The following is a 22690-nucleotide window of genomic DNA, read 5'->3' on the forward strand; positions in this document are numbered from 1 at the left end:
TTCAATTTCAATAATTTCTCTATTTTTAAGTTCATGAGGGACATCCTCTATTTATTTATTTATTTTTTTTTATTTTTTTTCCGCAAGGAAAATGTAATTAGTTTTCTTTTTTCCCGGTGCTTGGATAATTAAATACATACTCTGCTTCTGCTTGCGCTTCCGTTCTAGGGTTCTTCACAGCTTCTTCACAGCTTCTTCACGCACCTTTGAACCGTAGTAAGTCTCTTACTTTTTCGATCGTTTCTATCTTCTAATCTCCTTTTTATCTTTCTTACCATTGATTCCTGCTTCTTGTTTTATTGTTAACTTGCTGAATGAAACACAACTCTGCAATCTTTTGACCAAATTATGTGCTTTCTGGAGTCGTTCTCATAGATTTGGAATTTTGATCTGTTTATTTAATGTTGAAGGTCGCTTCAGAAGTTGTTTTCAGTTTAAGTACGTTTACGTTCGTGTGGAAGAAATTCAATTACCAAGTGACTGTTTAGGAGAATGTTATCTTAGAAATGTATACTGCGTAGCCTATGAATATTGGTTTTCCTGCATCTGATGTTCTTGAATCAGTTTTTGCCTTTTCGGATTTGCTTTTGAGGCTGAAATCATGAAACTGGTATAGTTAGGTTAAGGATATATTAACTTATTAGCCCAATTTTTTGAGACTAATAATGATTTACAAGGAACTCTTGTAGTGTCATTTCTCACTTGTTATGTTTTGTGAAACAAATTAATTCTTTGAATACGAACGTTTAGGAAAGTGTTGAAATATATTCAAATCATTTGATATACTCTAACAGGACAGCTTATTCAGAAGTTGTTGTGTCTGGGTGATTTAACAAGTTGGACTAATTTGTGATACTTGTTCTATAGTTTTGCCACTCTCTTATTGAATGTATTGGAAGTAGTCACTCTAATAGGTTCTCGTGTTCCATCTGCTAAAAATTGATGGTTTCTTTGTTGTTTTTATGCTTGTAATTATCTTTCAAAGGAGTCTTTCGGATTGCTTTTGATCCAGAGACCAGTAGACTTGGTATAGGTGGACTAAGTTGTGATTCATGTGGCCACCGTAAATATTGGTAAAAGATTAAAGGTTAATATTGGTAAAAGATTTGGTTAAATTTATGAGTTTGCCCCGAACTTTCAATTTTGTGTTGATTTGACCGTTAAACTTCAAAAATTATCTAACTCATTCGTTAACTTTCAATTTTGAGTTCAATAGGTCCTTAAACTTTAAAAAGTGCTTAATAGGTTTTTATACTTTCAATTTTGTGTCTGATACGTTCTTTAATTATTCAACGTCTATTCAGGGGCATAGATACAATATTGATAGCTTAGGGTTCCTTTAGACCTAAAAATCAATTTTATATCTATTAAATCAATTGATTTAAATTTTTTTTTAATATGTTGAAGATTCGAGGAGACCTATTAAACGTTTTTTGTGAGATCCCACATTGGTTGGGGAGGGGAACAAATCATTCTTTATAAGGGTGTAAAAACCTTTCCTTAGTAGACTCATTTTAGAACCTTGAGTGGAAGCTCAGAAGGGAAAGCCCAAAGAGGACAATATGTGTTAGTGGTAGGCTTGGGCTGTTACAAAAGGGATTAGAGCCAAACACCGGCCGATGTGCCAACGAGGAGGCTGAGCCCCGAAGGGGGGTGGATACGAGGTGGTGTGCCAGCAGGGATGCTAGGCCTTGAAGGGGGGTGGATTGAGGGGTCCCATATCGATTAGAGAAAGGAACAAATGTCAGCAAGGACGTTGGGTCCTAAAGAGGTGTGAATTGTGAGATCCCACATCGGTTGGGGAGGAGAACGAAACATTTTTTATAACTGTATGGAAACCTCTCCGTAGCAGACACATTTTAAAACCTTGAGGGGAAAGCCCAAAAAGAACAATATTTGCTAGCGGTGGACTTGGGCTGTTACATTTCTAAAGTTCGGGAACTTATTAAACATAAAATTAAAAGTTTAAGAACCTATTACACGCCTCTTAAACTGAATCATACAAACTTGAAAGTTTATAGGCTAACTTGTAATTTAACTAATATTAACTTATACGTTTGGGGTGGTTGGTTCTTTAATGAAGTACCAGAGTAGGAAGCTGGCCCTCTGTATAATTTCATTTAACATGTCATCAGCATGGTTTAATTGCAAATATCTCTGCATAAACATGTTTCCTTATATTCATTCTCTTCATCATAATTCTATATTAGAGCACATCAAGGGCTAGCTTTCAAAATGACTTGATGAGTTTTTTCCCCTCATTTTGGTGTGTTTGTTAGGAAATGGGTGACAAGAAAAAGAAAGCTACGATGTTCATCCGACTTGTATCAGCTGCTGGGACTGGATTCTTCTACGTCAAACGAAAGCCAACCAAAATAACAGAGAAGCTCGAGTTCCGAAAATACGATCCTCGGGTCAATCGACATGTCTTGTTTACAGAAGCGAAAATGAAGTGAAAGGAGGGAGGAAGAAAAGACCATCCTTTTAACTTGGACCTATTCTTCTTCCAAATTTGTAGACTCATGTTTCACATTGCTAGTCTCTCCCGTGGCTCATCAATGCATTGTTTTTGTGCATCAAATTCTATGGCTACGAATTGTTTGCCCCTTGATATCTTCTAGTCAGTTCTCTCTACTCATCTATCAAGCTTGTACCAACTTAGACTTTTGACTCTTAAATGGTTAATAAATTCCGAGGTCCGAGGTTCTTGTCTATTTATTCTCTAAATTTTCTAATGGGTCTAATATATTTCAAAATTTTATGTCTAATAGTTCTTTGACAAAATTTAAAATATTTCATATAAATTTAAATTTTATGTCGTAAAGATCAAATAGATATAAATTTTAACGTTTAGGGATTAAAATTATAGTTTAATTTTAAAATTAATATAAAAAATAATTGAAAAAAATTGAATTATGTGAATTAGAATATCAAACTAATTATATAGTTAATTAATATTAGAAATAAATATAGTTAATTATGTCATAAAATGTTTTCTTTATTCTTTTTTTTTTTTTCTCTCTATAAAGTCATGTTAAAGGTGCCGTATAGACTTTAAAAATGTAGTTACACTAATTATTTAGGTTAGATTATAATTATAAAAAAAAAAAAAAAAAAACTCGTGAATTGTAAAGCTGGTTTCAACTTATATCTCCCGAGTTTTAAAAAATTTCATTTTGACCCTTCAAATTTAAATTTTGTTTCAAAACATTTGTGAGATCACACACAAGTTGGAAAGAAGAACAAACGTTTGAGTATGGAAATCTCTCTCCTAACAAAAACATTTTAAAACTGTGAAACTGACGATGATATATAATAGACTAAAGTGGACAATATCTACTAGCAATAGACTTGAGTTGTACAAATGATATTAGAGTTAGGAACCGAGTAGTGTGCCAACGAAAATGCTAGTCCCCTAAGGGGGTGGATTGTGAGATCTCACATTGGTTGAAGAAAAGAACTAGCATTCTTTACAGGGGTATGGAAACCACTCCCTAACAGATACGTTTTAAAATTGTGAGACTGACGATGATACGTAACAGGCCAAAATGACAAGGTATAATAGTTAAGTGAACTTTATTCTATGTAGGGAGACTAATTTAGCAACAAGGATCGTGAATCAACGAAAAAGTAAAATATTACCGAACTTTGAAGTCACCTCCCAAACCTAGATGACAACCTAACCACGGCTATGACTCTTAACCGCACCGTGCCTACAACTCTTTACCTAAACTCAACTAGTTCTAGCTCCGTTTCCTCTCCTACTTTCGAATATGTGAACTTTCAAATTTTTATTAATTTAAATTTAAAAATAAAAAATATCCCTAAGCATTTTTTAATTTTTCTAAAAAGAATATTCAGGATATCATTATTAACGTAAAAATTTAATTTTTTAAAAAATAATAATTTTGAAACTTATCATATAAATATAAAAAGCTAAACTTTTTTGAGTTTTTTTATAAAAAAATTAGTATATTATTGAAAATATAAAAATAAATTTTTACATTTATTTAGCAAAAATAATTTACAAAGGGATATCTTTATCCACATATCCATTTTATGATTTCCATCCACGTGGACCAATAGGAAAAAGATCTGACATTTCCAGAGTGTTGCGATGGCGCACTGCTTAAGAACAAAGAGACCGAATTCCGAAGCAGACACCCAGCGAATACGGCTTCAAGTTGTCCCCTTCACTGCCCATCCACTTTCAATTCTATCATCCATTTCAGCCCACGCCTCGCCTTTTCATTCGCCTTTACATCTTTTTTTCGTTAAATTAATTCTTCCACTTTCACTCATCACTTCCCTTAGTGGCAAAAACAGTTCATTCAATTTCTTCTTCACTTTCTCTCTGCAAGACACGTAGAAGATCAGTGCATTGCTTCTTAATTTTTCTTTTGCATTTTTCTCGGATTTCTTCACTTGGGTTTTGCTTGAAGCGATTGGAGTGGTTTGATTTTCCAGTTTTGGTGGTTTTTGAGCTCTAATGGCTCTCTGTACGCTAACGTTTCCTGCTCATGTCGGCCGAGTTGCAGCGAAAGAACACGATGGTTCTCGGTTCTTGTCGGGGACGGATCTGGTCTTCCGCTTTCAGAAAAGAGTCAATCAGGTATTGTTTAGAAAAAGGAAATTGAAAATTCTGCCCACCAAGTGTTTTATGAAAATCCTAGTGAGAAGAAAGGAATAATTTGTAGACTTCTTCAATTGAAAATTGGAAATTATGGCTTTTCTTCACCTTTTCCATTGGTCTTCCGTTTTCAGAAAAGAGTCAATCAGGTATTGTTTACAAAAAGGAAACTGAAAAATTCTGCCCACCAGGTGTTTGATGAAAATCCTAGTGAGAAGAAAAGAATAATTTGTAGACTTTTTCAATTGAAAATTGGAAATTATGGCTTTTCTAAACCTTTTCCATTGATGTTGTTCTTTAAGAGAGTTACATCTAAAATGTTCCTTTCACTTTTTTATTTTGTTATTATTATTTGAATCTTGACCTTCTAGTTTGATTATTTTAAGTTTATAAACAAGATAAGTAAGTTTGAAAGTTGTGGCGTGGGCGTTTGCTTTTTTGTTTTGATGCAGGTCAAGAAAAGGCCAGGTGGGATCTGTGCATCACTTTCAGAGACGGGGGAGTATCCTTCACAGAGGCCACCAACTCCTATTTTGGACACAATAAACTATCCAATTCATATGAAAAATCTATCCATCAAGGTGAAAACTAAAAACCCAAATCATAAACATAAAATCAAGCTTTCCACTTTCTTTCTAAAGAGAAAAGAGTTTTTGAAACTCATAGAACTTTGTGATAGTTCATTAATATGGTATTAGAGTAGATATGAACTTTTGGAAGCTTCTGGGTTTGAACTCCTGCTTGATAATTACCTATGTGGTCTTGAACTAATTTTTTAAACTCTCTGAGCCCATCGAGAGGCCCGCACGATGGGCTATTAGCTCAATGGTGGAGCATGCCCCTGATAATGGCGTCGTTTGATACTCTTCGAAATGTTTGATTTCTTCTTGGGGTATCGTTGACTGGTGCCTTTGCCAACTAGCTGATGAATGCTAATTTTTGAACTCTGAAAACGTGTTTACCCTGTTCTAAACGTTTGATTTCTTCTTGGGGTATTGTTGATTTAGGAGCTTTATCAACTAGCTGATGAAGTAAGATCTGATGTGATCTTCAACGTTTCTAAAACTGGTGGTCACTTGGGTTCTAGCCTTGGCGTGGTGGAGCTCACGGTGGCTCTTCACTATGTCTTCAATGCCCCACAGGACAGGATTTTGTGGGACGTTGGTCATCAGGTGCCAATTCTTCTTGTACACTCTCTTGCTATGTTGGGAAATGTTTTTGTTTAAATATGCTTTGAATTGTGTGGCGATTGCAGTCTTATCCGCATAAAATTCTTACTGGAAGGAGGGATAAGATGTCGACTATTAGACAGACAAACGGGTTGTCGGGTTTCACGAAGCGGTCGGAGAGTGAATTCGATTGCTTTGGCGCAGGACACAGCTCTACCACCATCTCGGCAGGCTTAGGTAATTTGCTTTTAGATCCAACTGAGAGCTGAAAAAAGATGGTTTTGTTTGAAAGTGATAAGATCCTAACATAATCTCATAACCTCAGCCACGGCCCCTGTGTGAGATCCTATGTTGGATAGAGAGGGGAACGAATCATTTTTATAAGAGTATGGAAACCTCTTCTTAATAGACGTATTTTTAAAACTTTAAGGGGAAGCTCAAAAGGGAAAGCTCAAAGAGGTCAGTATTTGCTAGCGGTGAGCTTGGGCTGTCACAAATAGTATCAAAGCCAGACACCGAACGATGTGCCAGCGAGGACGCTAGTCCCTAAGAGGGTGGATTGTGGGATCTCACATTGGTTGGAGAGGGAACAAAACATTCCTTATAGGTGTGGGAAAACCTCTCTCTAATAGATGCGTTTTAAAACGTTCCTTACAATATCCGCTATCAATAAGCTTAAATTGTTACGTCCTGTCTGATCTGAAATATGTTGTTACATAAAACAGGGTGTTACAGTAGGAGTTGGTTTTTTTTTTTTTTTTTTTTTTTTAAACATGGTNAAAATTAAAAAAATTAATAATTTTTTTTTTAATTTAGTCTATTCTATTTAAATAATTTTAAAATTTCTCGTTTGTTTAAAATAATATTTTGAATTTTACTTTGAATGTTTTTTTAATCAAATTTAGTAAAATTGTAATAATCCTTTTATGTTGTTTTTTTTTTTTTTTTTTTTTTTTGAAACATGGTCTAATTTGTTGAAAATTGTGTCTCATAACCATTTTAGTTTTAGTTTTTCTTTTTATAAAAATTATAATCTTTTGTTTTCTTATCTAGTTTCTAGAAAACAAAAAAAATTAAATCAAATCAAACAAAATCATAAAAAACTAAAAAAAGAATCTTTCTCAAATTCTTATATTTTGAAACTTACCTAAGATTTCAAAATATTTGTGATGACCGCTCACAAACAATGAACTTCACCAAGAAGTTTCTCAGCAACTTCTATGTTGTAACTCAACAGGAATGGCTGTGGGAAGGGATCTCAAGGGAAGAAAGAACAATGTGGTTGCAGTTATAGGTGATGGTGCCATGACTGCAGGGCAAGCTTATGAAGCCATGAACAATGCAGGCTACCTCGACTCCGACATGATTGTTATTCTTAATGACAACAAACAAGTCTCTTTACCGACTGCAACTCTCGATGGGCCGGTACCGCCCGTCGGAGCTTTGAGCAGTGCTCTCAGCAGGCTGCAGTCAAACAGGCCTCTCAGAGAATTGAGAGAGGTAGCCAAGGTAAGAAATAGCGAACCAAACCAAACCAAACCGAACCGAACCAAACCATCCCCATCCCGCCTTGATCCTTCAATCTGAATGAGTTTGAGTTTACTTTTCCTTTTTTCCAACGTTGTTTCAGGGTGTCACGAAACAAATTGGTGGCCCAATGCATGAATTAGCAGCAAAAGTTGATGAATATGCTCGTGGAATGATTAGTGGTTCTGGCTCAACGTTATTTGAAGAGCTTGGGCTCTATTATATCGGCCCTGTTGATGGTCATAACATGGATGATCTTGTTTCCATTCTCAAGGAAGTTAAGAGTACTAAAACCACCGGTCCAGTCCTCATCCATGTTGTCACTGAGAAAGGACGAGGCTATCCATATGCAGAAAAGGCTGCTGATAAGTACCATGGTAAGTAAAAGATTCAGGAACGATGATCATTGTTTCATCGTTCGCATCATTTCGAAAATCGGGTTACGACTTACGATTGTAGCTTACAGGAGTCACAAAGTTTGATCCAGCAACTGGGAAACAGCAGATATCGAAGGCTGCAACGCAGTCGTATACGACGTACTTCGCAGAAGCATTGATTGCAGAAGCTGAAAATGACAAAGATATTATTGCAATCCATGCTGCAATGGGAGGAGGCACAGGCTTAAATCTTTTCCAAAGACGCTTTCCCACAAGATGCTTTGATGTTGGTATTGCTGAACAGCATGCTGTTACATTTGCTGCTGGTCTGGCCTGTGAAGGCCTTAAACCGTTCTGTGCGATCTATTCATCGTTCATGCAACGGGCGTACGACCAGGCAAGCATTGGCTTTCTGTCTATCTTTGATACTCCATTCGCTTGGCATTGCTAATAAGTTTGTTTGTGTTTGTATTGCAGGTTGTTCATGATGTTGATTTGCAGAAGTTGCCTGTGAGATTTGCAATGGATAGAGCAGGCTTGGTTGGAGCCGATGGCCCGACTCATTGTGGTTCGTTTGATGTTACATTTATGGCATGCCTGCCTAACATGGTGGTGATGGCCCCGTCCGATGAGGCCGAGCTCTTTAACATGGTTGCTACAGCTGCAGCCATAGAGGACCGACCTAGTTGTTTGCGGTATCCACGAGGTAACGGTATTGGCATCGAGCTGCCACCAGGGAATAAAGGCATTCCTATTGAGGTACTTTTCACAAAATCTTAAGGTTGTTGCCTGTGTGAAATCCCACATCGGTTGGAGAGAGGAACGAAGTATTTCTTATAAGAGTGTGAAAACATGGTTCCTAGTAGATACGTTTTAAAGCCTTGAGGAGAAGCTCAGAAGGGAAAGCCTAAAAATGACAATATCTTCTAGCAGTGAGCTTGGGCTGTTACAAATGACAATAGAACTAGACACCGAGCGGTGTGCCAGCGAGGACGCTGGCCCCCAAAGGGGTGGTTTGTGAGATCCCACATCAGTTGGAGAGGAAAACAGAGACACAAAGCATTCCTTATAAGGGTGTGAAAATCTCTTTCTAACCGACGCATTTTAAAACCTCGAGGGAAAACCTGAAAATGACAAATATCTGCTAGCGGCGGGCTGGGGCCATTACAGCCCGACTTGTACAATCTTTTATCAGACTAGCAATCTAATAAAAAATTCTTTAACAGGTTGGGAAAGGAAGGATTTTACAAGAAGGGGAAAGAGTCGCACTGTTGGGCTACGGAACAGCAGTACAAAACTGTTTGGCTGCTGCATCGATGCTCGAACGCCATGGCTTACGAATAACCGTAGCAGATGGACGTTTCTGCAAGCCACTCGACCGAGCCCTTATCCGAAATCTCGCTAAATCACACGAGATTTTGATCACAGTGGAAGAAGGATCCATAGGGGGATTTGGATCTCATGTCATCCAGTTCCTGGCACTTGATGGCCTTCTTGATGGCACCTTGAAGGTACAAGTCTCATACAAACCATGTCAAATCTCTGCTTTAAGATAGTTTTATGAAGTTCACTAATCTAGCCACTCCATATAACTAACACGTGCAGTGGAGACCGCTAGTCCTTCCCGACCGATACATCGACCACGGATCACCAGCCGACCAACTTGCTGAAGCAGGCCTTACTCCATCTCATATTGCTGCTACAGTATTCAATATGCTTGGACAAACCAGGGAAGCTCTTGAGATCATGTCATAGAAGAGAACTTTACGATGAGTCGTGATGCTCCCCCTTCAATGTAATGTACAAATCCGAAAATCACATATCGAGTTCGGTCATATTTACGTATACGCATAACTATACATTATCAGTCAGGCTGTATAAACAAATACTTCTTATACAAGGCTAGAAAGCTTTATGCATAAATGCACGATTCTTAACTTTCTTGCTGACCAACTCGGACCCGGACCCCGACCCCGTCCCTGACCTTGACCCCTTACCATTCTTAGGATTCAACGCCCATATTTTATCGAAACTTTCGGTATCATGTTTAGATAACAAAACTATACTATCCTCTATCACCAATTTTAATGGAGTTGACTTTGCAAATAACGTTGACGTATGCTCGAGCTTCAAGTCACGTTTGAGAGAAATGTTTTAGAAAACGTGAGCAAGAAAATACATTGAAAACTATTTAAAAGAAAGTAACGTTACAAGCTAAAAACGAATAGACAACAACGGTTTTGATAATATATAACCCGAAAAGGAAAAAGTTATTCTCTCTACATCATGCAACAAGCATTTGGATTCTCATCACTGAACAAAACGAGTAACTGAGCACTCTCCTTGCAACAGTTGAACATCATCACCTGATTGCTATTATTCGGGTCCGATCGCTCGGGATCCTTGGCAACGGTGGCTTCTTTCGCCATTGCACCTTTGTCGACCACCAGCTCGACCGGTTTCCTCGTCTTCTTTCTTAGTTTCTTCACAACTTTTTGAGGATCAAACTTGCCCATCACTACAACCTTGTGCTTTCCCATGTCTGTCATGAACTTCTCCACTCCTTCAAAATCATCATACATCACCATAATAATCAAACAAAACAAATGAATTTACAATGATACAAATATATATATATATATCTAACTTTTTTAGTTAAATTACAAATTTGTTTTGAAATTTGTCTATTTAGATGATGAAAACTCAAAATTACTTATTTGGCCTTTAAATTTTTAAATATTTTAAATTTTATTGTTTAGAATTCCATTATTCACTGTTTTTTTTAGTTAAATTACCAGTATAGTCCTAAATTTTAAAGTTTTTACTCAAAATTACATGTGTAGTGGATAAATTTTCAAATATTTTAAATTTAAAGATCTAATAGACGCAAAAATAAATATTTAAAGTTTTAAATTTTCATCTTTTGTGAATATTTAGTTCTACTTTCAAAATTATACATAATTTTTAAATATTTAAAAATTTACGAAATTACTAGACATAAAAATAAATCAACATATATTTTAAAATTTTATCTAATTAAATGCAAACTTCAACTAAACTTATAACTTAAACCCTTTTTTAAAATTTTTATTTGGAAGAGATTTTACCTTTGAATTTGGAAATGGCTTTGGCCACCGTTCTTTCGCATGCTTTACAATGCATTGAGACCTTGAACTCTGCAGTTAATGGCTAAACTCAAGAAGAACCCATATTAACAAAAAAAACGACGTCGTTTGAAGGAAGGAAGAAGGGCAGAAATGGAACGACTTACTTTGATTTCCTCTGTTTTCTTCTTCTTCTCCATTGAGTTTCGAAGAAAAACAACAACAATTGTTCCACCAATAATATATAATAAATAATAAATAATAAATAATAAATAATAAAAACAATAATTTATAATGGTCGTTGAAGGTAATAAATAGCGGCGATTCAGACCAAATTTAAAACGCCCCATCGATATAACACATTTTCCCCGATTCTGAAAAGCCGCATGTTTTAACTGCCCAATTAGGGATTAGGCTAATTAGGCTTATTAATTTGGGATTAGAAACAGATTAGAAATTATTTTTTTTTTAAAAAAAAAAGTCAATTTTCAACATTTTGGAGGCAAAAATTAAAAACAATTCTCTTTAGCTCACTAAATATAATGTTATATAAATTTATCATAAATCAATTTAATATTAAAAATTATTTAGACTCAAAATTTTATAAATTAAATAATTAAATTGAGTTTAAATTTTTTTTATCTTCGAGACTCAAAATAAAAAATTTGTAATTATATTTAAAATATTTTAACGTTTAGCGATTTATTTGGCAAAAATTAAACCTAAATTTAAATTTGGTATAAAAAAAATATAAAATCACAGCTAAATATCTTCTTACCAAAAAAAATGCTTACGTGGCATAATATCGATAACATACATTTCTTAAAGCTAAACTCAAGGCATAAAAGTCAAATTAATGTGAACTTTTTAAATAACACAAAAAATTTAAAATTTCCAATTAATACCCAAATTTTAAAATTATATTTTAAATAGTCAACGCAGAGAATTTCTTGATGACAATATTGGAAATTCAAAGAATTTGACCTTACTTTACCGACCAACCATCCCAATGGCAAATCTTTTTCTAATTAATAATAATAAAATAAAAATATATTATTATTATTATTATTATTTATTATTATTATTATTATTATTTTTTTGTATATTCACGTGTTCCATATCTAACTTAAAGAGTGAATTGACATTTCTATAATATTATAAAAAAAATTAAAAAAAATCAACAAAATATCACTAATTTTAACTTAATATTTTTAAACGAGTCGTATGTATATATTATTAATGAATTTTTAGTCAACTTTCATTCAGATTGCTATTGAATTCATGCAACAGGCAAGAGACGGCTCGATGAATGAAACATCTTAGTAGCTAGACAAAAAGAAAGTAAAAGTGATTCTTATAGTTACAAGCAACGTGATCGAAGAAGCCTAACTGTGAAAATGAAGTTGTAAGAGAGTCATACAAGTCTCGTGCTACTAGACGAATAGGCAAAGTGTTGCACTCCCTAAAACCTTCTCGAGAATATATATATATATATATATATATAGTCTCAATATTGGAGTATTTTTCAGGTACATTCTTAATTAATAATATATTAATATCATTTTAATTTATCAATTAAGTTATTATTATCTTATTAATTGACATAATTGAGTTAAAATAGTACTCTTTGGCTTTATTTGATTAAAAAAAGATAATACTCTCATTTAAAATGTTTCTAATTCATGGTCTATTATAGAAAATTGTCCAATCAAAATAAAGTGGGGCCAATTGAAATTCTATTTAATATTTAATTATTACAAGGACTTAAATGCAAAAATAAAAAATAAAATAAACAATTTTAACAGATTAATAACCAAATGGAAAAAAAAAAATTAAAATTAAGATTAAAAACATATTATTTATTCATAAACAAAAAAAAAATTATTATTTTAAATTTTGCTATTATTTTTCGTCACACAAATTTACATATATAGTTTTAACCCTTGCTCGAGCTCAGTACAAATATACACATATCCACGATTTATTTATACTAAATAATTAACAATAAAATAATAATAATAGTAAATTAAAAGGGTAACTTTATCAATATTCATAAACTAAAAAAATAAAATAAATATTTTATTTTTAAAATTGATTTAATTTTAAAAATACAACTTCCACCTATAATTTTCTTTCTAATTCTTACAAATATTTTCAAAATTCAAACAAAAAAAATTAAAAAACTATTTTTCAGACCATAAACCAAAATAGAATAATCCTAAACGTTGTAATTGAAACGAGATTTAAACCTTTTAAAGATCGAACCAGGCTATTCACGGATATCCTCCTTCCATGCAAGTATCCCAAAAGAGCTTATCTTCCATTTCATTCATATCTCGAATTGTACTCACATTATTAATCGACTCTTCTTCTTCTTCCTCGTCCTCCTCAGAACTATACTCCAACGTTGCCCTGTTTGGTCGTGTTTCATCAAGATGGCTTGATTGAGTGTCGTCACCGGTCAAACCAAGGGCTCGATCTTCATCACCATCCCCATCATCTTGCCGATCAGTAGCATAATCATCGCAGCTGCAGGAGCGAGCGTCCTCCTGATCATCCACAGCAGATTGGAGTTGATGAGGATGAGACAATAATCTATCCACCTCAGAATCTGCTGTGTCTTCCCAGAGGAAGAGAGAAGAACCATTTTTCATTTGGTCCATATATGATCTCTCTTATTATTATTATTATTATTATTATAAATAAATAAGATAAATTTGGTAGTATTTATATGGAATTAAATAATGATATTAAATAAATAAATAAATAAATAAATAAATAATATTTGGAGGTGGGTTGGTTGAGTTGAGATATGTGGAGAAAGTTTAATTTTGTGCATGTTTTTATATTGGGTTGTTGCTGAAATAGAAGGGATTAAATAAAGATGGTGACAAGGCATTCACTAGAATTTTTTTATTGAAAATATTTTTTAAAATATATCTTTTTAAAGTTTCCATAATACACTTAAATTTAAAAAAAAAAATATATATATATATATATATATATATATACCATTAATTTTAAATGAAAATACTTAATTATTTGTTTAAAAAAAAAACGGATGGAATGTGATGTCCCACATTAGTGGGGGAGGAGAACAAAACACACCCTCTACAAAAGTGTGGAAGCCTTCACATAACAGAGCGTTTTAAAGCCTTGAGGGGAAGCTCGAGAGAGAAAGCTCAAAGAAGACAATATCTGCTAGCGGTGGGTTTGGATCGTTACAAATGGTATTAGAGTTAGACCCGGACAATGTGCCAACTTTCTCGCTGTTTCCCGAAGGGGGTGGGTGGATTTTGCGGGGGTCCCACATTGATTGGAGAAATGAACGATTGTCAGCGTCCCGCTAGGCCCCGAAGGGAGATGGATTGTGACTTTTCACATTGTTTGGGGAGAAGAACAAAACACCCGTTTTTAGCATTTTTTAATTATTATTATTATTATTTTATTTTTGGTCACAAAGAATTGTGGGTTTTGAAAAAGGTGGTAGGTTGGGATCTTGCTTCACATTTTAATTTGTTGGTGGGTTTCATGTCACCTATCCACTTCTTTTGTTTCTTTAGTGCTAGAGAGAGATACTTTTTTTAGGTTTAAAATTATTAAAAATATTAAACATATATTTATAATTTCTATTTTTTTTAATAAAAAAACGATTGTTCCGTAGCTCCTTTTTGCTCGAATACGATCTCCACGTGACTATAATTTCTAAGGCTCATAACTTTTTTGTTCAATACCTAAAGATTCTACCGACATGACTAAGTCAGGTGTATAGCTTTGATACTATTTATCACGGACGACATACTCCCCAACCTCCACGTATCTCCATATTTTAAATATAAATATTTTTTTGGCTTTTTATTTTTATTTTATTTCACCAGAAATACACCATATTAACGAAGATATTATCTCTCACTTATATATTCATAATCTTTCTCTTTCGTGCCACTGTTGTAAGATTTTGGTTGTATGCTTAACCTATAGTGTGAGATCTTACATTGGTTGAAAAGGGGAATAAAGCATTTCTTATAAAGATGTGAAAACCTCTATCTAATAGACACACTTTAAAATTGTGAGGCAGACAGTGTTACGTAATGAGCCAAAGTTAACAATATTTGCTAATAGTGGGGTTCGGCTGGGTTGTTATGGTATCAAAGACAGACATCGAGAGGAGTGTCAGTGAGGACGTTGGCCCCAAGGGGATAAATTGTGAGATCCCACATCGGATGGAGAGGAGAACGAAGTATTTCTTATAAGGGTGTGGAATCCTCTTTCTAGCAAACACGTTTTAAAATGATCTGGCTAACGAAGATACGTAATACGTCTAACATATTTATAACGTACGACCTAACAGATGAAATATAAGCTGATTTAGTCATTTCGCCAATATGAACATAGTTGACTAGGTAAATATACCATCGACAAAAATACACTCCACATATTGGAATTAACCGGAAAAAAGTAAAAATCTACCGTCATTTCCTTAAATAAAAAACTTCTACCAAGACGGTTGATGTTGACTTTTGATCGACCGACCTGACTCGACTTTTCCTAATTAATCATAAAACTTAATGCAAAATTAAGTTAATAAATGATAAGCATCATAAGTTGTTTGTTGAACATCAAATCAAACAAAAAATATGAAATGAATCTCAAAAGGAAAGAGATTTGTAGACTAACATAAACGCAAAGTCTTCCTTTTTATTTTAATTTTTAATTTTGAAATTTTTCCTTCGGGTTAAATGATTACAGTTTCGAACATCTTAGGTCTGACGACGATGAAGCTTTCATAAATTCGTTCAACTTTCGATTTCTTTCAAAGAATATATTTTAAATTATTTTTACAATTAATTAAAAAATATTTTATAGATGTTTTTATTATAATTTACAATTAAATATATATTTTTTGTATTTTTCCACACAATTTTGATAAATATTAAAAAAAAAAAATAGCTGGTACCTTTCTAGTTGAAGAACTCAGTGGAATTCCATGACTTTTCCATCCATTCATACTCCATAGGTTTTCAGCTCACATTATTGATAGGTTCTGAATTTTTAAAATATTAAAAATCTTCTTTAAATTTCAATTTTATTTCTTATTGGTCCATATTTAAATTTATTAATTTTTAATTAATTTATTTAAATTTATTAATTTTTAATTAATTTAATAGACTAAAATTGAATTTTATGAACTTTTAATTTTATTTCTGATATATTAATAAACTTTCCATTTATTACAATATATTAATAAACTTTCTATTTATTACAAACAAACTTAAGGTTTCTAACTTTCTAAACCTCAAAAAGGTCAAAATTTGGATGAACTACTTCTCAAACATGGGGACTAACTCAAAATTTTAATGACCTATTACACAATTTTAAAGTATAAAAACCTATTAATTATAATTTAATAGCTAAATAATATAATGGTATTTAATAATTACTTAAAAAATAATTAATTAGGATAGAATCAAAACCCACATGCAGAGAAGGTATTAGAAAACCTATATGGGATCGATTTTAAAGTTTTCAAGATAATAATAGCCCAAATTTTAAGTGTGAAATACCAAGATGTATGCGTCCAACCTAACCTCAAACTCTTTCTTCCCGACGTCTCAGGAGGCGAAGGAGTCTAAGGTGTCCCGAGGGGACTTGGCATCTTTCCTATCTTTCTCTTTCTCAAAACAAATGTGAAACAAATCAAGCTATTAATGGCAAAATTCATGATGCAAACCGACCTTTAAGTACCCCGCAATGCCTCGACCAACCACTCAACCATAGGCTTACCTGCAAGAACATCTACAATCGACCCAATTGCACCCATTTAAAAGCAATATCACTGCTAAAGACAATAGTTTAACTCGAACCTAATCGAACGAGGAAATGATTTTAAAGTTAGGAGGATCTTTGGTTGAATATAGATGATCCTCTTCAACCATTTTGTTAGTTGATAGTAAATGAGAGAAGACCAAACTCCAACCAACTTCTAGAATGACAGATGAAATTGGGTGCCAAGATTTCACACTAAGAGCTTCATTGATCTTTCGGATTCTTTCTTGGCAAATCGAATCGATTCAAACCCCACTTAGCCATCAGTGGAGATACATGGGTGGCCAACGGCTGTCTTTGTCTAATTGTACCATTTATGAGAATAAATGGGACCTTCTAGGTCATTCTCATTCTTTCCTAATTCTTTCATAAACTAGTGAAATTTCGGTTGGATTTCCTTTGAGATCCCACGTGGATTAGAGAGGAGAACGAAATATTCTTTACAATGGTGTAGAAATCTCTCCCTAACATACATGTTTTAAAACTGAGTGAAAGCCAGAAAGTAAAAGCCCAAAGAGGATAATATCTACTAAGAATAGACTTGAGCTGTTACAAATGATATCAATGTCAGCGAGAACACTGGATTCCCAAGTGGGGTAGGGATTGTGAGATCCCACATCGGTTGGTGAGGAGGAAAACCTCTTCCTAAAAGACGCATTTCAAAACCTTGAATGGAAGCCCAAAAGGGAAAGCCCAAAAAGATCAATATCTGTTGCTAGTGGTAGACTCGAGCTACATATTCATCCACCGTTACAACTATTTTATAATAGAAAAGACTTTAAAAAGTCATTCCGGGTAGATTCTCGTTCACAATAATCTATTCTTATTCCTACTGTTACGTGTTTACATGGCATAAGCATATATACATATAACTACTATCTGATCTAAGACTCGAGTCCACTTACTCTTAGTATCATGTAAGATTTTCAACAAAACGCACTACAAAGACCAAAATGAGGTTTCCGAAGACAATATTGGTAGTAAGTAAAAAGTAAATTTGGATAGTGTGAAAGTTTGACCAAAATAAGATTCAGACTGATTGTTAGACATTCTTTTTCTTTCACCTAAGAAATATTTTCAACAATGGTGTGTACTGCATAACATAGTCAAATCATCTGGTAGGTTTCGAGTCACGACTTATAACAACCTAAGTACTATATTCCAGAAGGCATGATGAGTTAAGTGAATCAGAATGACAGTCCTGAATATGGGATTATGATTCAACTCTAATATGGGTATCAGACTATGAAAATCTGTCATTTCTACCATAAGAGATTGCTAAGAATTGAATTATCAGACCTTTGGTTTGGTGATATCATTCGTCTTTAATATGGAATCAATCATAAGAAGACCTCCAATGTCATAAAGAAACAGCTTTCGGAAATCCCTCATCTTATTAGGTGAAACTTAAAAGCCTGAGCTCGTATCTCCTAATCACCGGTAATTTTGTTCTCAACCTGCAAAACCGACAAGAAGAAACCGCTAAATACTGTGGCAATGAGGGTTTTTGTAAGAAGAGAGTTCTTGTATACCGATGTAAACGAACAGAGTGTCGGTTCATGTCTTAAAAACAATGGTAGGATCATTATAAGTATGTTTGTTTGAAGTTCGAATATCCTAAAGCCACAATTTGTTCTTTCTTGTTCATTCATTAGAAAAGTTTTGGAGGCAGTGTTACAGTGATTCGGTTGTTCTTGGGATAGTCTTTTATGTGGATGCAGGCTAAAGTGCTAGGGTATTATGGATCAACAAGGTCAAAGTCTTCGTTTGGTAAGAAGAGAGTTGGGAGAAATATTTGACTTTCATCAAAATCAAGCTTCTTCATCATGTGCAAGAATTTAAGGGATATTTTCCTCTTGAAATTTTGTTCAACCAGAAAGCTATAACGGGTAGTTTTTGTTTTCAAATGTCACGGATTTTTTTTTTTTTATGATTCTTAAAGCTAGTTACATGCATCTTGACTAATCTTATAAGACGCAAAATTTAACAGTTATTTTCCTTCATAGAGTTGGTTCCATTAAAAAGTTTTGATGGGTTAGAGTTGTTGTTTCAAATGCGACAGTTATTTAGCATTTTATTTGATAATAAAAAATTTGTGAGAATTTGAACTAAACTGTGTAAATTGACACCCTGACCTAGAAATATTTGGTGATAAAAAAACTCACTTGTTTGCGATATCTTAGGTATGTTTATGGGATTTGATCTCATTTTTTTATAATCATCTTGCTTCCGTTACTTCGTCCAATGATCACTAGACCGACCTATGGACCATAAGTGCAACTAACATCTTTCCTAATTACAAGCCATAAGTGCAACTAACATTCATTTCTAATAAGTCAAAAATGACTAATGAAAATTAATTGAATAAGTTTGCACTAACTTCTCACACATTTACTCCTGGATCCTAAGTTTTCTATAAAAAAAAGAGGGGAAAAGTTCCAAAATCAAACTCCAACATTGTCGATCCCACTTTGAATCTTGACCCGTACATTTTGAATTTCCTGCTACAACACTGGCACTGTTGTTTGTTTTAAAAAGTTCGTGGTTTTTCTGTATAGGAAACCAGGCAATCAAACAAGTTCACTCGAATATCGAGTCAAGGCATAGGGGCCTTAGAACTGAGAAAAAAAAAAACTAATTGAACCGCCATGCCAATAGAATCCTCAAATGTCGAACAGAAAAATTGTGAGTCTTGAAGGTGTAGTCAAAAGTGACTCAAGTGTCAAACAAATGATGTACTTTGTTCGAAGGCTCCAGAGAAGGAGTCGAGCCTCGATTAAGGGGAGGCTGTTTGAGGGCTCCATAGGCCTAAGGGGAGGCTTTATGGTGTACTCTATTTCAGAGGGGGATTGTTGGGAGAGGAGTCCCATATCGGCTAATTAAGGGGATGATCATGAATTTATAAGTAAGGACTACATCTCAATTGGTATGAGGCCTTTTGAGGAAACCAAAAGCAAATTCATGAGAGCTTATGCTCAAAGTGGATAATATCATACCATTGTGGAGGGTTGTGATTTCTAACCATCGGTGGGTTCCATCGTTCAAGTAATGTTGGTTTTCTAAGGTGTAAAGCAGAAATCTAATCAGTATATTTTCGGGTTTTGGTTGGTTTCAGTGCATTCCGTTTGATTTCTAAAGCTTTTGTCAAGCAGTTGAATTTTCTAAAAGCCGATCTCATCCTCAGTTTTTAAATTTTTAAACAGTATGTTAGACATCCATTTTGGGTGGGGAAAAAAAACAAAAAATTATTTCAACCTCAGTTAGGCTGATTATAAGGATGGAATGATGAACAAACCTTGCAAAGCAGCTACTCTGGTCAACAGTTGAAGCATTAGGTGTCTTTCCTGGCCTCTTCAGCAGCATCGTGATTCCTCCAAGGATTAAGGGCTTCTCTAATTGCTTGAGCCTCAGGCGAGTTTTCCCAAGCTATCTTCTCCGATTCCAAAACTGTTACTTTATCATCTGAAGATGCAAAGGCAAAATAAAGACAGCATCATATACCAATCAACAGGCCATCAAACAAGAAACTGACTTGAAAAGAGCGCAATTGAACCAGCACTTCCATATTACTCATAAGTAGTACTTTCTTTCTTGTTAAAAAAACTAGTATTTTTCCTTGATGAATAACCGAACATTCATTGAGGAAAAATGAAAGAATACAAGAGCATACAAAAAAGACGAGCCCACAAAAAAAGGGAGGTAGCCTACAAGAACGGCCTCCAATCCAACAAGACCTAATGAATAATTACAATAGGTTTAGCCACAAACGCCCTGAAGGATGGCACAGCCCCAGCTTGCAACAAAAGATTTCCTTTCTCATGGAAAGGAGGACGAAGAAAGAGGCTCAGTCTGATTCACAGTGTTTACAATTGAATCAAATTCAACGTGTGCATGCACCAATGAATCAGTACCATCTTATATTTAAGAATCCATTAAAAAAAAAGAAAAAAAAAAGTGTTGTAGTCTCTCAAGATTTAAGGTTGTCCAGGGCCTTGGTTGGTCTGGTATGGGTGTTCTAGTCCAGTTGAGGAGTCCCACTCTCAGCTGGCTTTGCTGATTTTGCTTATTTGTTTGGTGGGTTGTGGCGGTTCAAGTCTTTTCTCTGCTCTCCTCTTTTCAGTGGGAAAGATTTCAGATGATTCTAGTGGTTTTGCTCATCTAGGCCTGCTAACTTTTTTGTTTTTTTAGATAAAAAGACGATATGATATTTATTAATCAAAATAAAAGAGGATGGACAGCGGAGAGAAAACCCCCTCCCCTAAATAAAACTACAAAAATGTTTTCCAATTGTTTACTATAGTGGAAGACTGCTAGTTTTTGCCTTTGTTGTTGTCTTTTTAGTTTCCCTCTTTCGAGTTTTTTGCAATAACTTTTGCAGTTGGTTTGGTGTTCTTTTGGTTCCTCCAGTTGGTTGCTTTTTTACACTCCTGAATCCTCTAGTGTGCTGTTTTTTTGTTTGTTTTGCTTTTTTTGTTTTCAATTTTATAGGTGAATATGTGGGCAGGAATTCAAACCTTAGACATTTTGGTTGATAACTCAATGTGTTAACCAATTGAGTTGTGCGCTCAAGTTGTCGACACCTTCGCTTCTTTGAATGAGAGAAGATGGCTTTAATAAGGAACTTGGACAAGAAAAATAAGATGCAAATGAAGACTACATTAGGAGAGCTATGAAACAGTTGAAGGAATCACAGCCAGGATTCTACTAAATTTTATCACTATCAGTTAAATTAATAGCAGCAGCCACAACTGTTGGGAATTTGGCATAAGCTTCAGCCTCAAATATTATATGCCACAAAACTATAAAAACAAACTCCCATGAAGCTTGCGGCTCATTACAGTTTCCACTCAATACCACTTATTTACTTCGTGGTCTCGAACACGAAAAATCTAACGTTAGTGTATACTCATTGAAAAGCAAGATTTCTTCCATCTACGCAGACATAAAGCATAAAAAAAATTGTAAAGAACTATTAACAACACCTCCGATCCTCGTAGCGAATCAATTTTATAAGATTTATCGAAAGACAGACCTAAATGAAGACGAAAAAGCCATTACAACAAGCATATCAACTAAACACAGTGAAGAAAAAGAATTTAAAATGGTGAATTGAGGAAGAAGGAAGAGAAGAAGGAGAGTTCTCACACAGAAGCCCGTTTTGATCATGAACATTTCCATGGAAGCTCCAATCAAAGCCGAAACTGTCCCAATCTTCACATACCAACCTAGAAACTTCATTTCAACTGAGAATCCAAAAACAAAACGCATTAACATGATTATAAAACGGAATCCATTGTAATTTCCAAAAGAAAAAAGAGTGGTTTATGCCTCGACGCTTCAGAGGTACTTAGAGAGCTCAAGCTACGGAGCTAACAGCGGCGACGTCCAGCGGCTTCAGAGAGAGAATTTGTTATTTTCCGTCCTCAAGTTCTCAACCGACGACTATCGATTTTATTAGGGACGGCGTTTCTAAATAGGCCCAACAACTACGGATTGGAGATTGTAAGGCCCAAATAATCTGGCCCATATAGATGAAGAAAATAATAAAAAAAAAATTAAAAAATACTTTAAAATATTCTTAAAAAGTTGGATATTTGTGAAATATATAACCGTAAACATGAATTTTCATAAGTGTTCTAATAAATTTTTAAAATTTATTTCTATTAATTTCATAAAATTGAAAAAGTATCTAATAAATTATTTTTTTTTAATTCTCCCTTATCCTAAATTTTTCAATTTTGTGTCCAAATTCCTAAAAATAAGATTTAATTTATATATAATTAACAAATTTGATTAAAAAAAATAATTGTATTTAGTTATTAATTTTTTTTTTTTTATTGTACTAATATTTAAATTTGATGACCCGAAAATTCAATCAATTTACATTACCGAACTAAAATTATTGAAATGGGTTAGATTTTTTTAGGTTTGAACTGGATTTCTTTTAAAAATCGAAAATGTCTTGTTGGTTCGTGGGTTGGGTTGATGTTCTTTTAGTTTGATCAACCCGACGAACTTGAAAACAAACTTAAAATCCAAACCATACTTTTAAGATTA

General features: G+C 34.1%; 4 protein-coding genes across 5 annotated transcripts; 2 read left to right on the plus strand and 2 right to left on the minus strand.

Annotated features, from left to right (window-relative positions):
* The first annotated feature begins 46 nt into the window (after positions 1-46).
* Positions 47-2714, plus strand: LOC111499157 (50S ribosomal protein L33-like). 2 transcript variants are annotated; one of them, XR_002720905.1, is made up of 2 exons: positions 47-216; positions 2280-2712. XR_002720905.1 is itself a non-coding variant. In XM_023150659.1 (2 exons), the coding sequence occupies exon 2, from the start codon at positions 2283-2285 to the stop codon at positions 2454-2456; it is 174 nt and encodes a 57-aa protein (XP_023006427.1). In that variant the 5' UTR covers positions 88-219; positions 2280-2282; the 3' UTR covers positions 2457-2714. The 2 variants fall into 2 exon arrangements, 1 of the variants encoding a protein (XP_023006427.1); XM_023150659.1 differs by having other exon boundaries at positions 88-219; positions 2280-2714.
* Positions 2715-4155: 1441 nt separating this feature from the next.
* On the plus strand, positions 4156-9652 carry LOC111499152 (probable 1-deoxy-D-xylulose-5-phosphate synthase, chloroplastic). The gene is made up of 10 exons (XM_023150652.1): positions 4156-4612; positions 5083-5211; positions 5638-5802; positions 5886-6036; positions 7037-7308; positions 7430-7703; positions 7793-8100; positions 8181-8462; positions 8930-9214; positions 9309-9652. Exons 1-10 carry the CDS (start codon positions 4490-4492, stop codon positions 9456-9458), a joined length of 2139 nt encoding a protein of 712 aa, XP_023006420.1. The 5' UTR covers positions 4156-4489; the 3' UTR covers positions 9459-9652.
* A 283-nt stretch (positions 9653-9935) lies between these two features.
* Positions 9936-11007, minus strand: LOC111498882 (heavy metal-associated isoprenylated plant protein 19). Its single transcript, XM_023150237.1, has 3 exons — positions 10975-11007; positions 10811-10892; positions 9936-10266 (listed from the first exon to the last, which is right to left on the minus strand). The coding sequence occupies exons 1-3, from the start codon at positions 11005-11007 to the stop codon at positions 9983-9985; spliced, it is 399 nt and encodes a 132-aa protein (XP_023006005.1). The 3' UTR covers positions 9936-9982.
* A 6700-nt stretch (positions 11008-17707) lies between these two features.
* Positions 17708-21901, minus strand: LOC111498883. The gene is made up of 3 exons (XM_023150238.1): positions 21781-21901; positions 19929-20095; positions 17708-18090 (listed from the first exon to the last, which is right to left on the minus strand). Exons 1-2 carry the CDS (start codon positions 21899-21901, stop codon positions 19965-19967), a joined length of 252 nt encoding a protein of 83 aa, XP_023006006.1. The 3' UTR covers positions 17708-18090; positions 19929-19964.
* Positions 21902-22690: the final 789 nt, after the last annotated feature.

Source organism: Cucurbita maxima, unplaced genomic scaffold (assembly GCF_002738345.1).
Source record: "Cucurbita maxima cultivar Rimu unplaced genomic scaffold, Cmax_1.0 Cma_Scf00026, whole genome shotgun sequence".
Taxonomy (NCBI): Eukaryota; Viridiplantae; Streptophyta; class Magnoliopsida; order Cucurbitales; family Cucurbitaceae; genus Cucurbita; species Cucurbita maxima.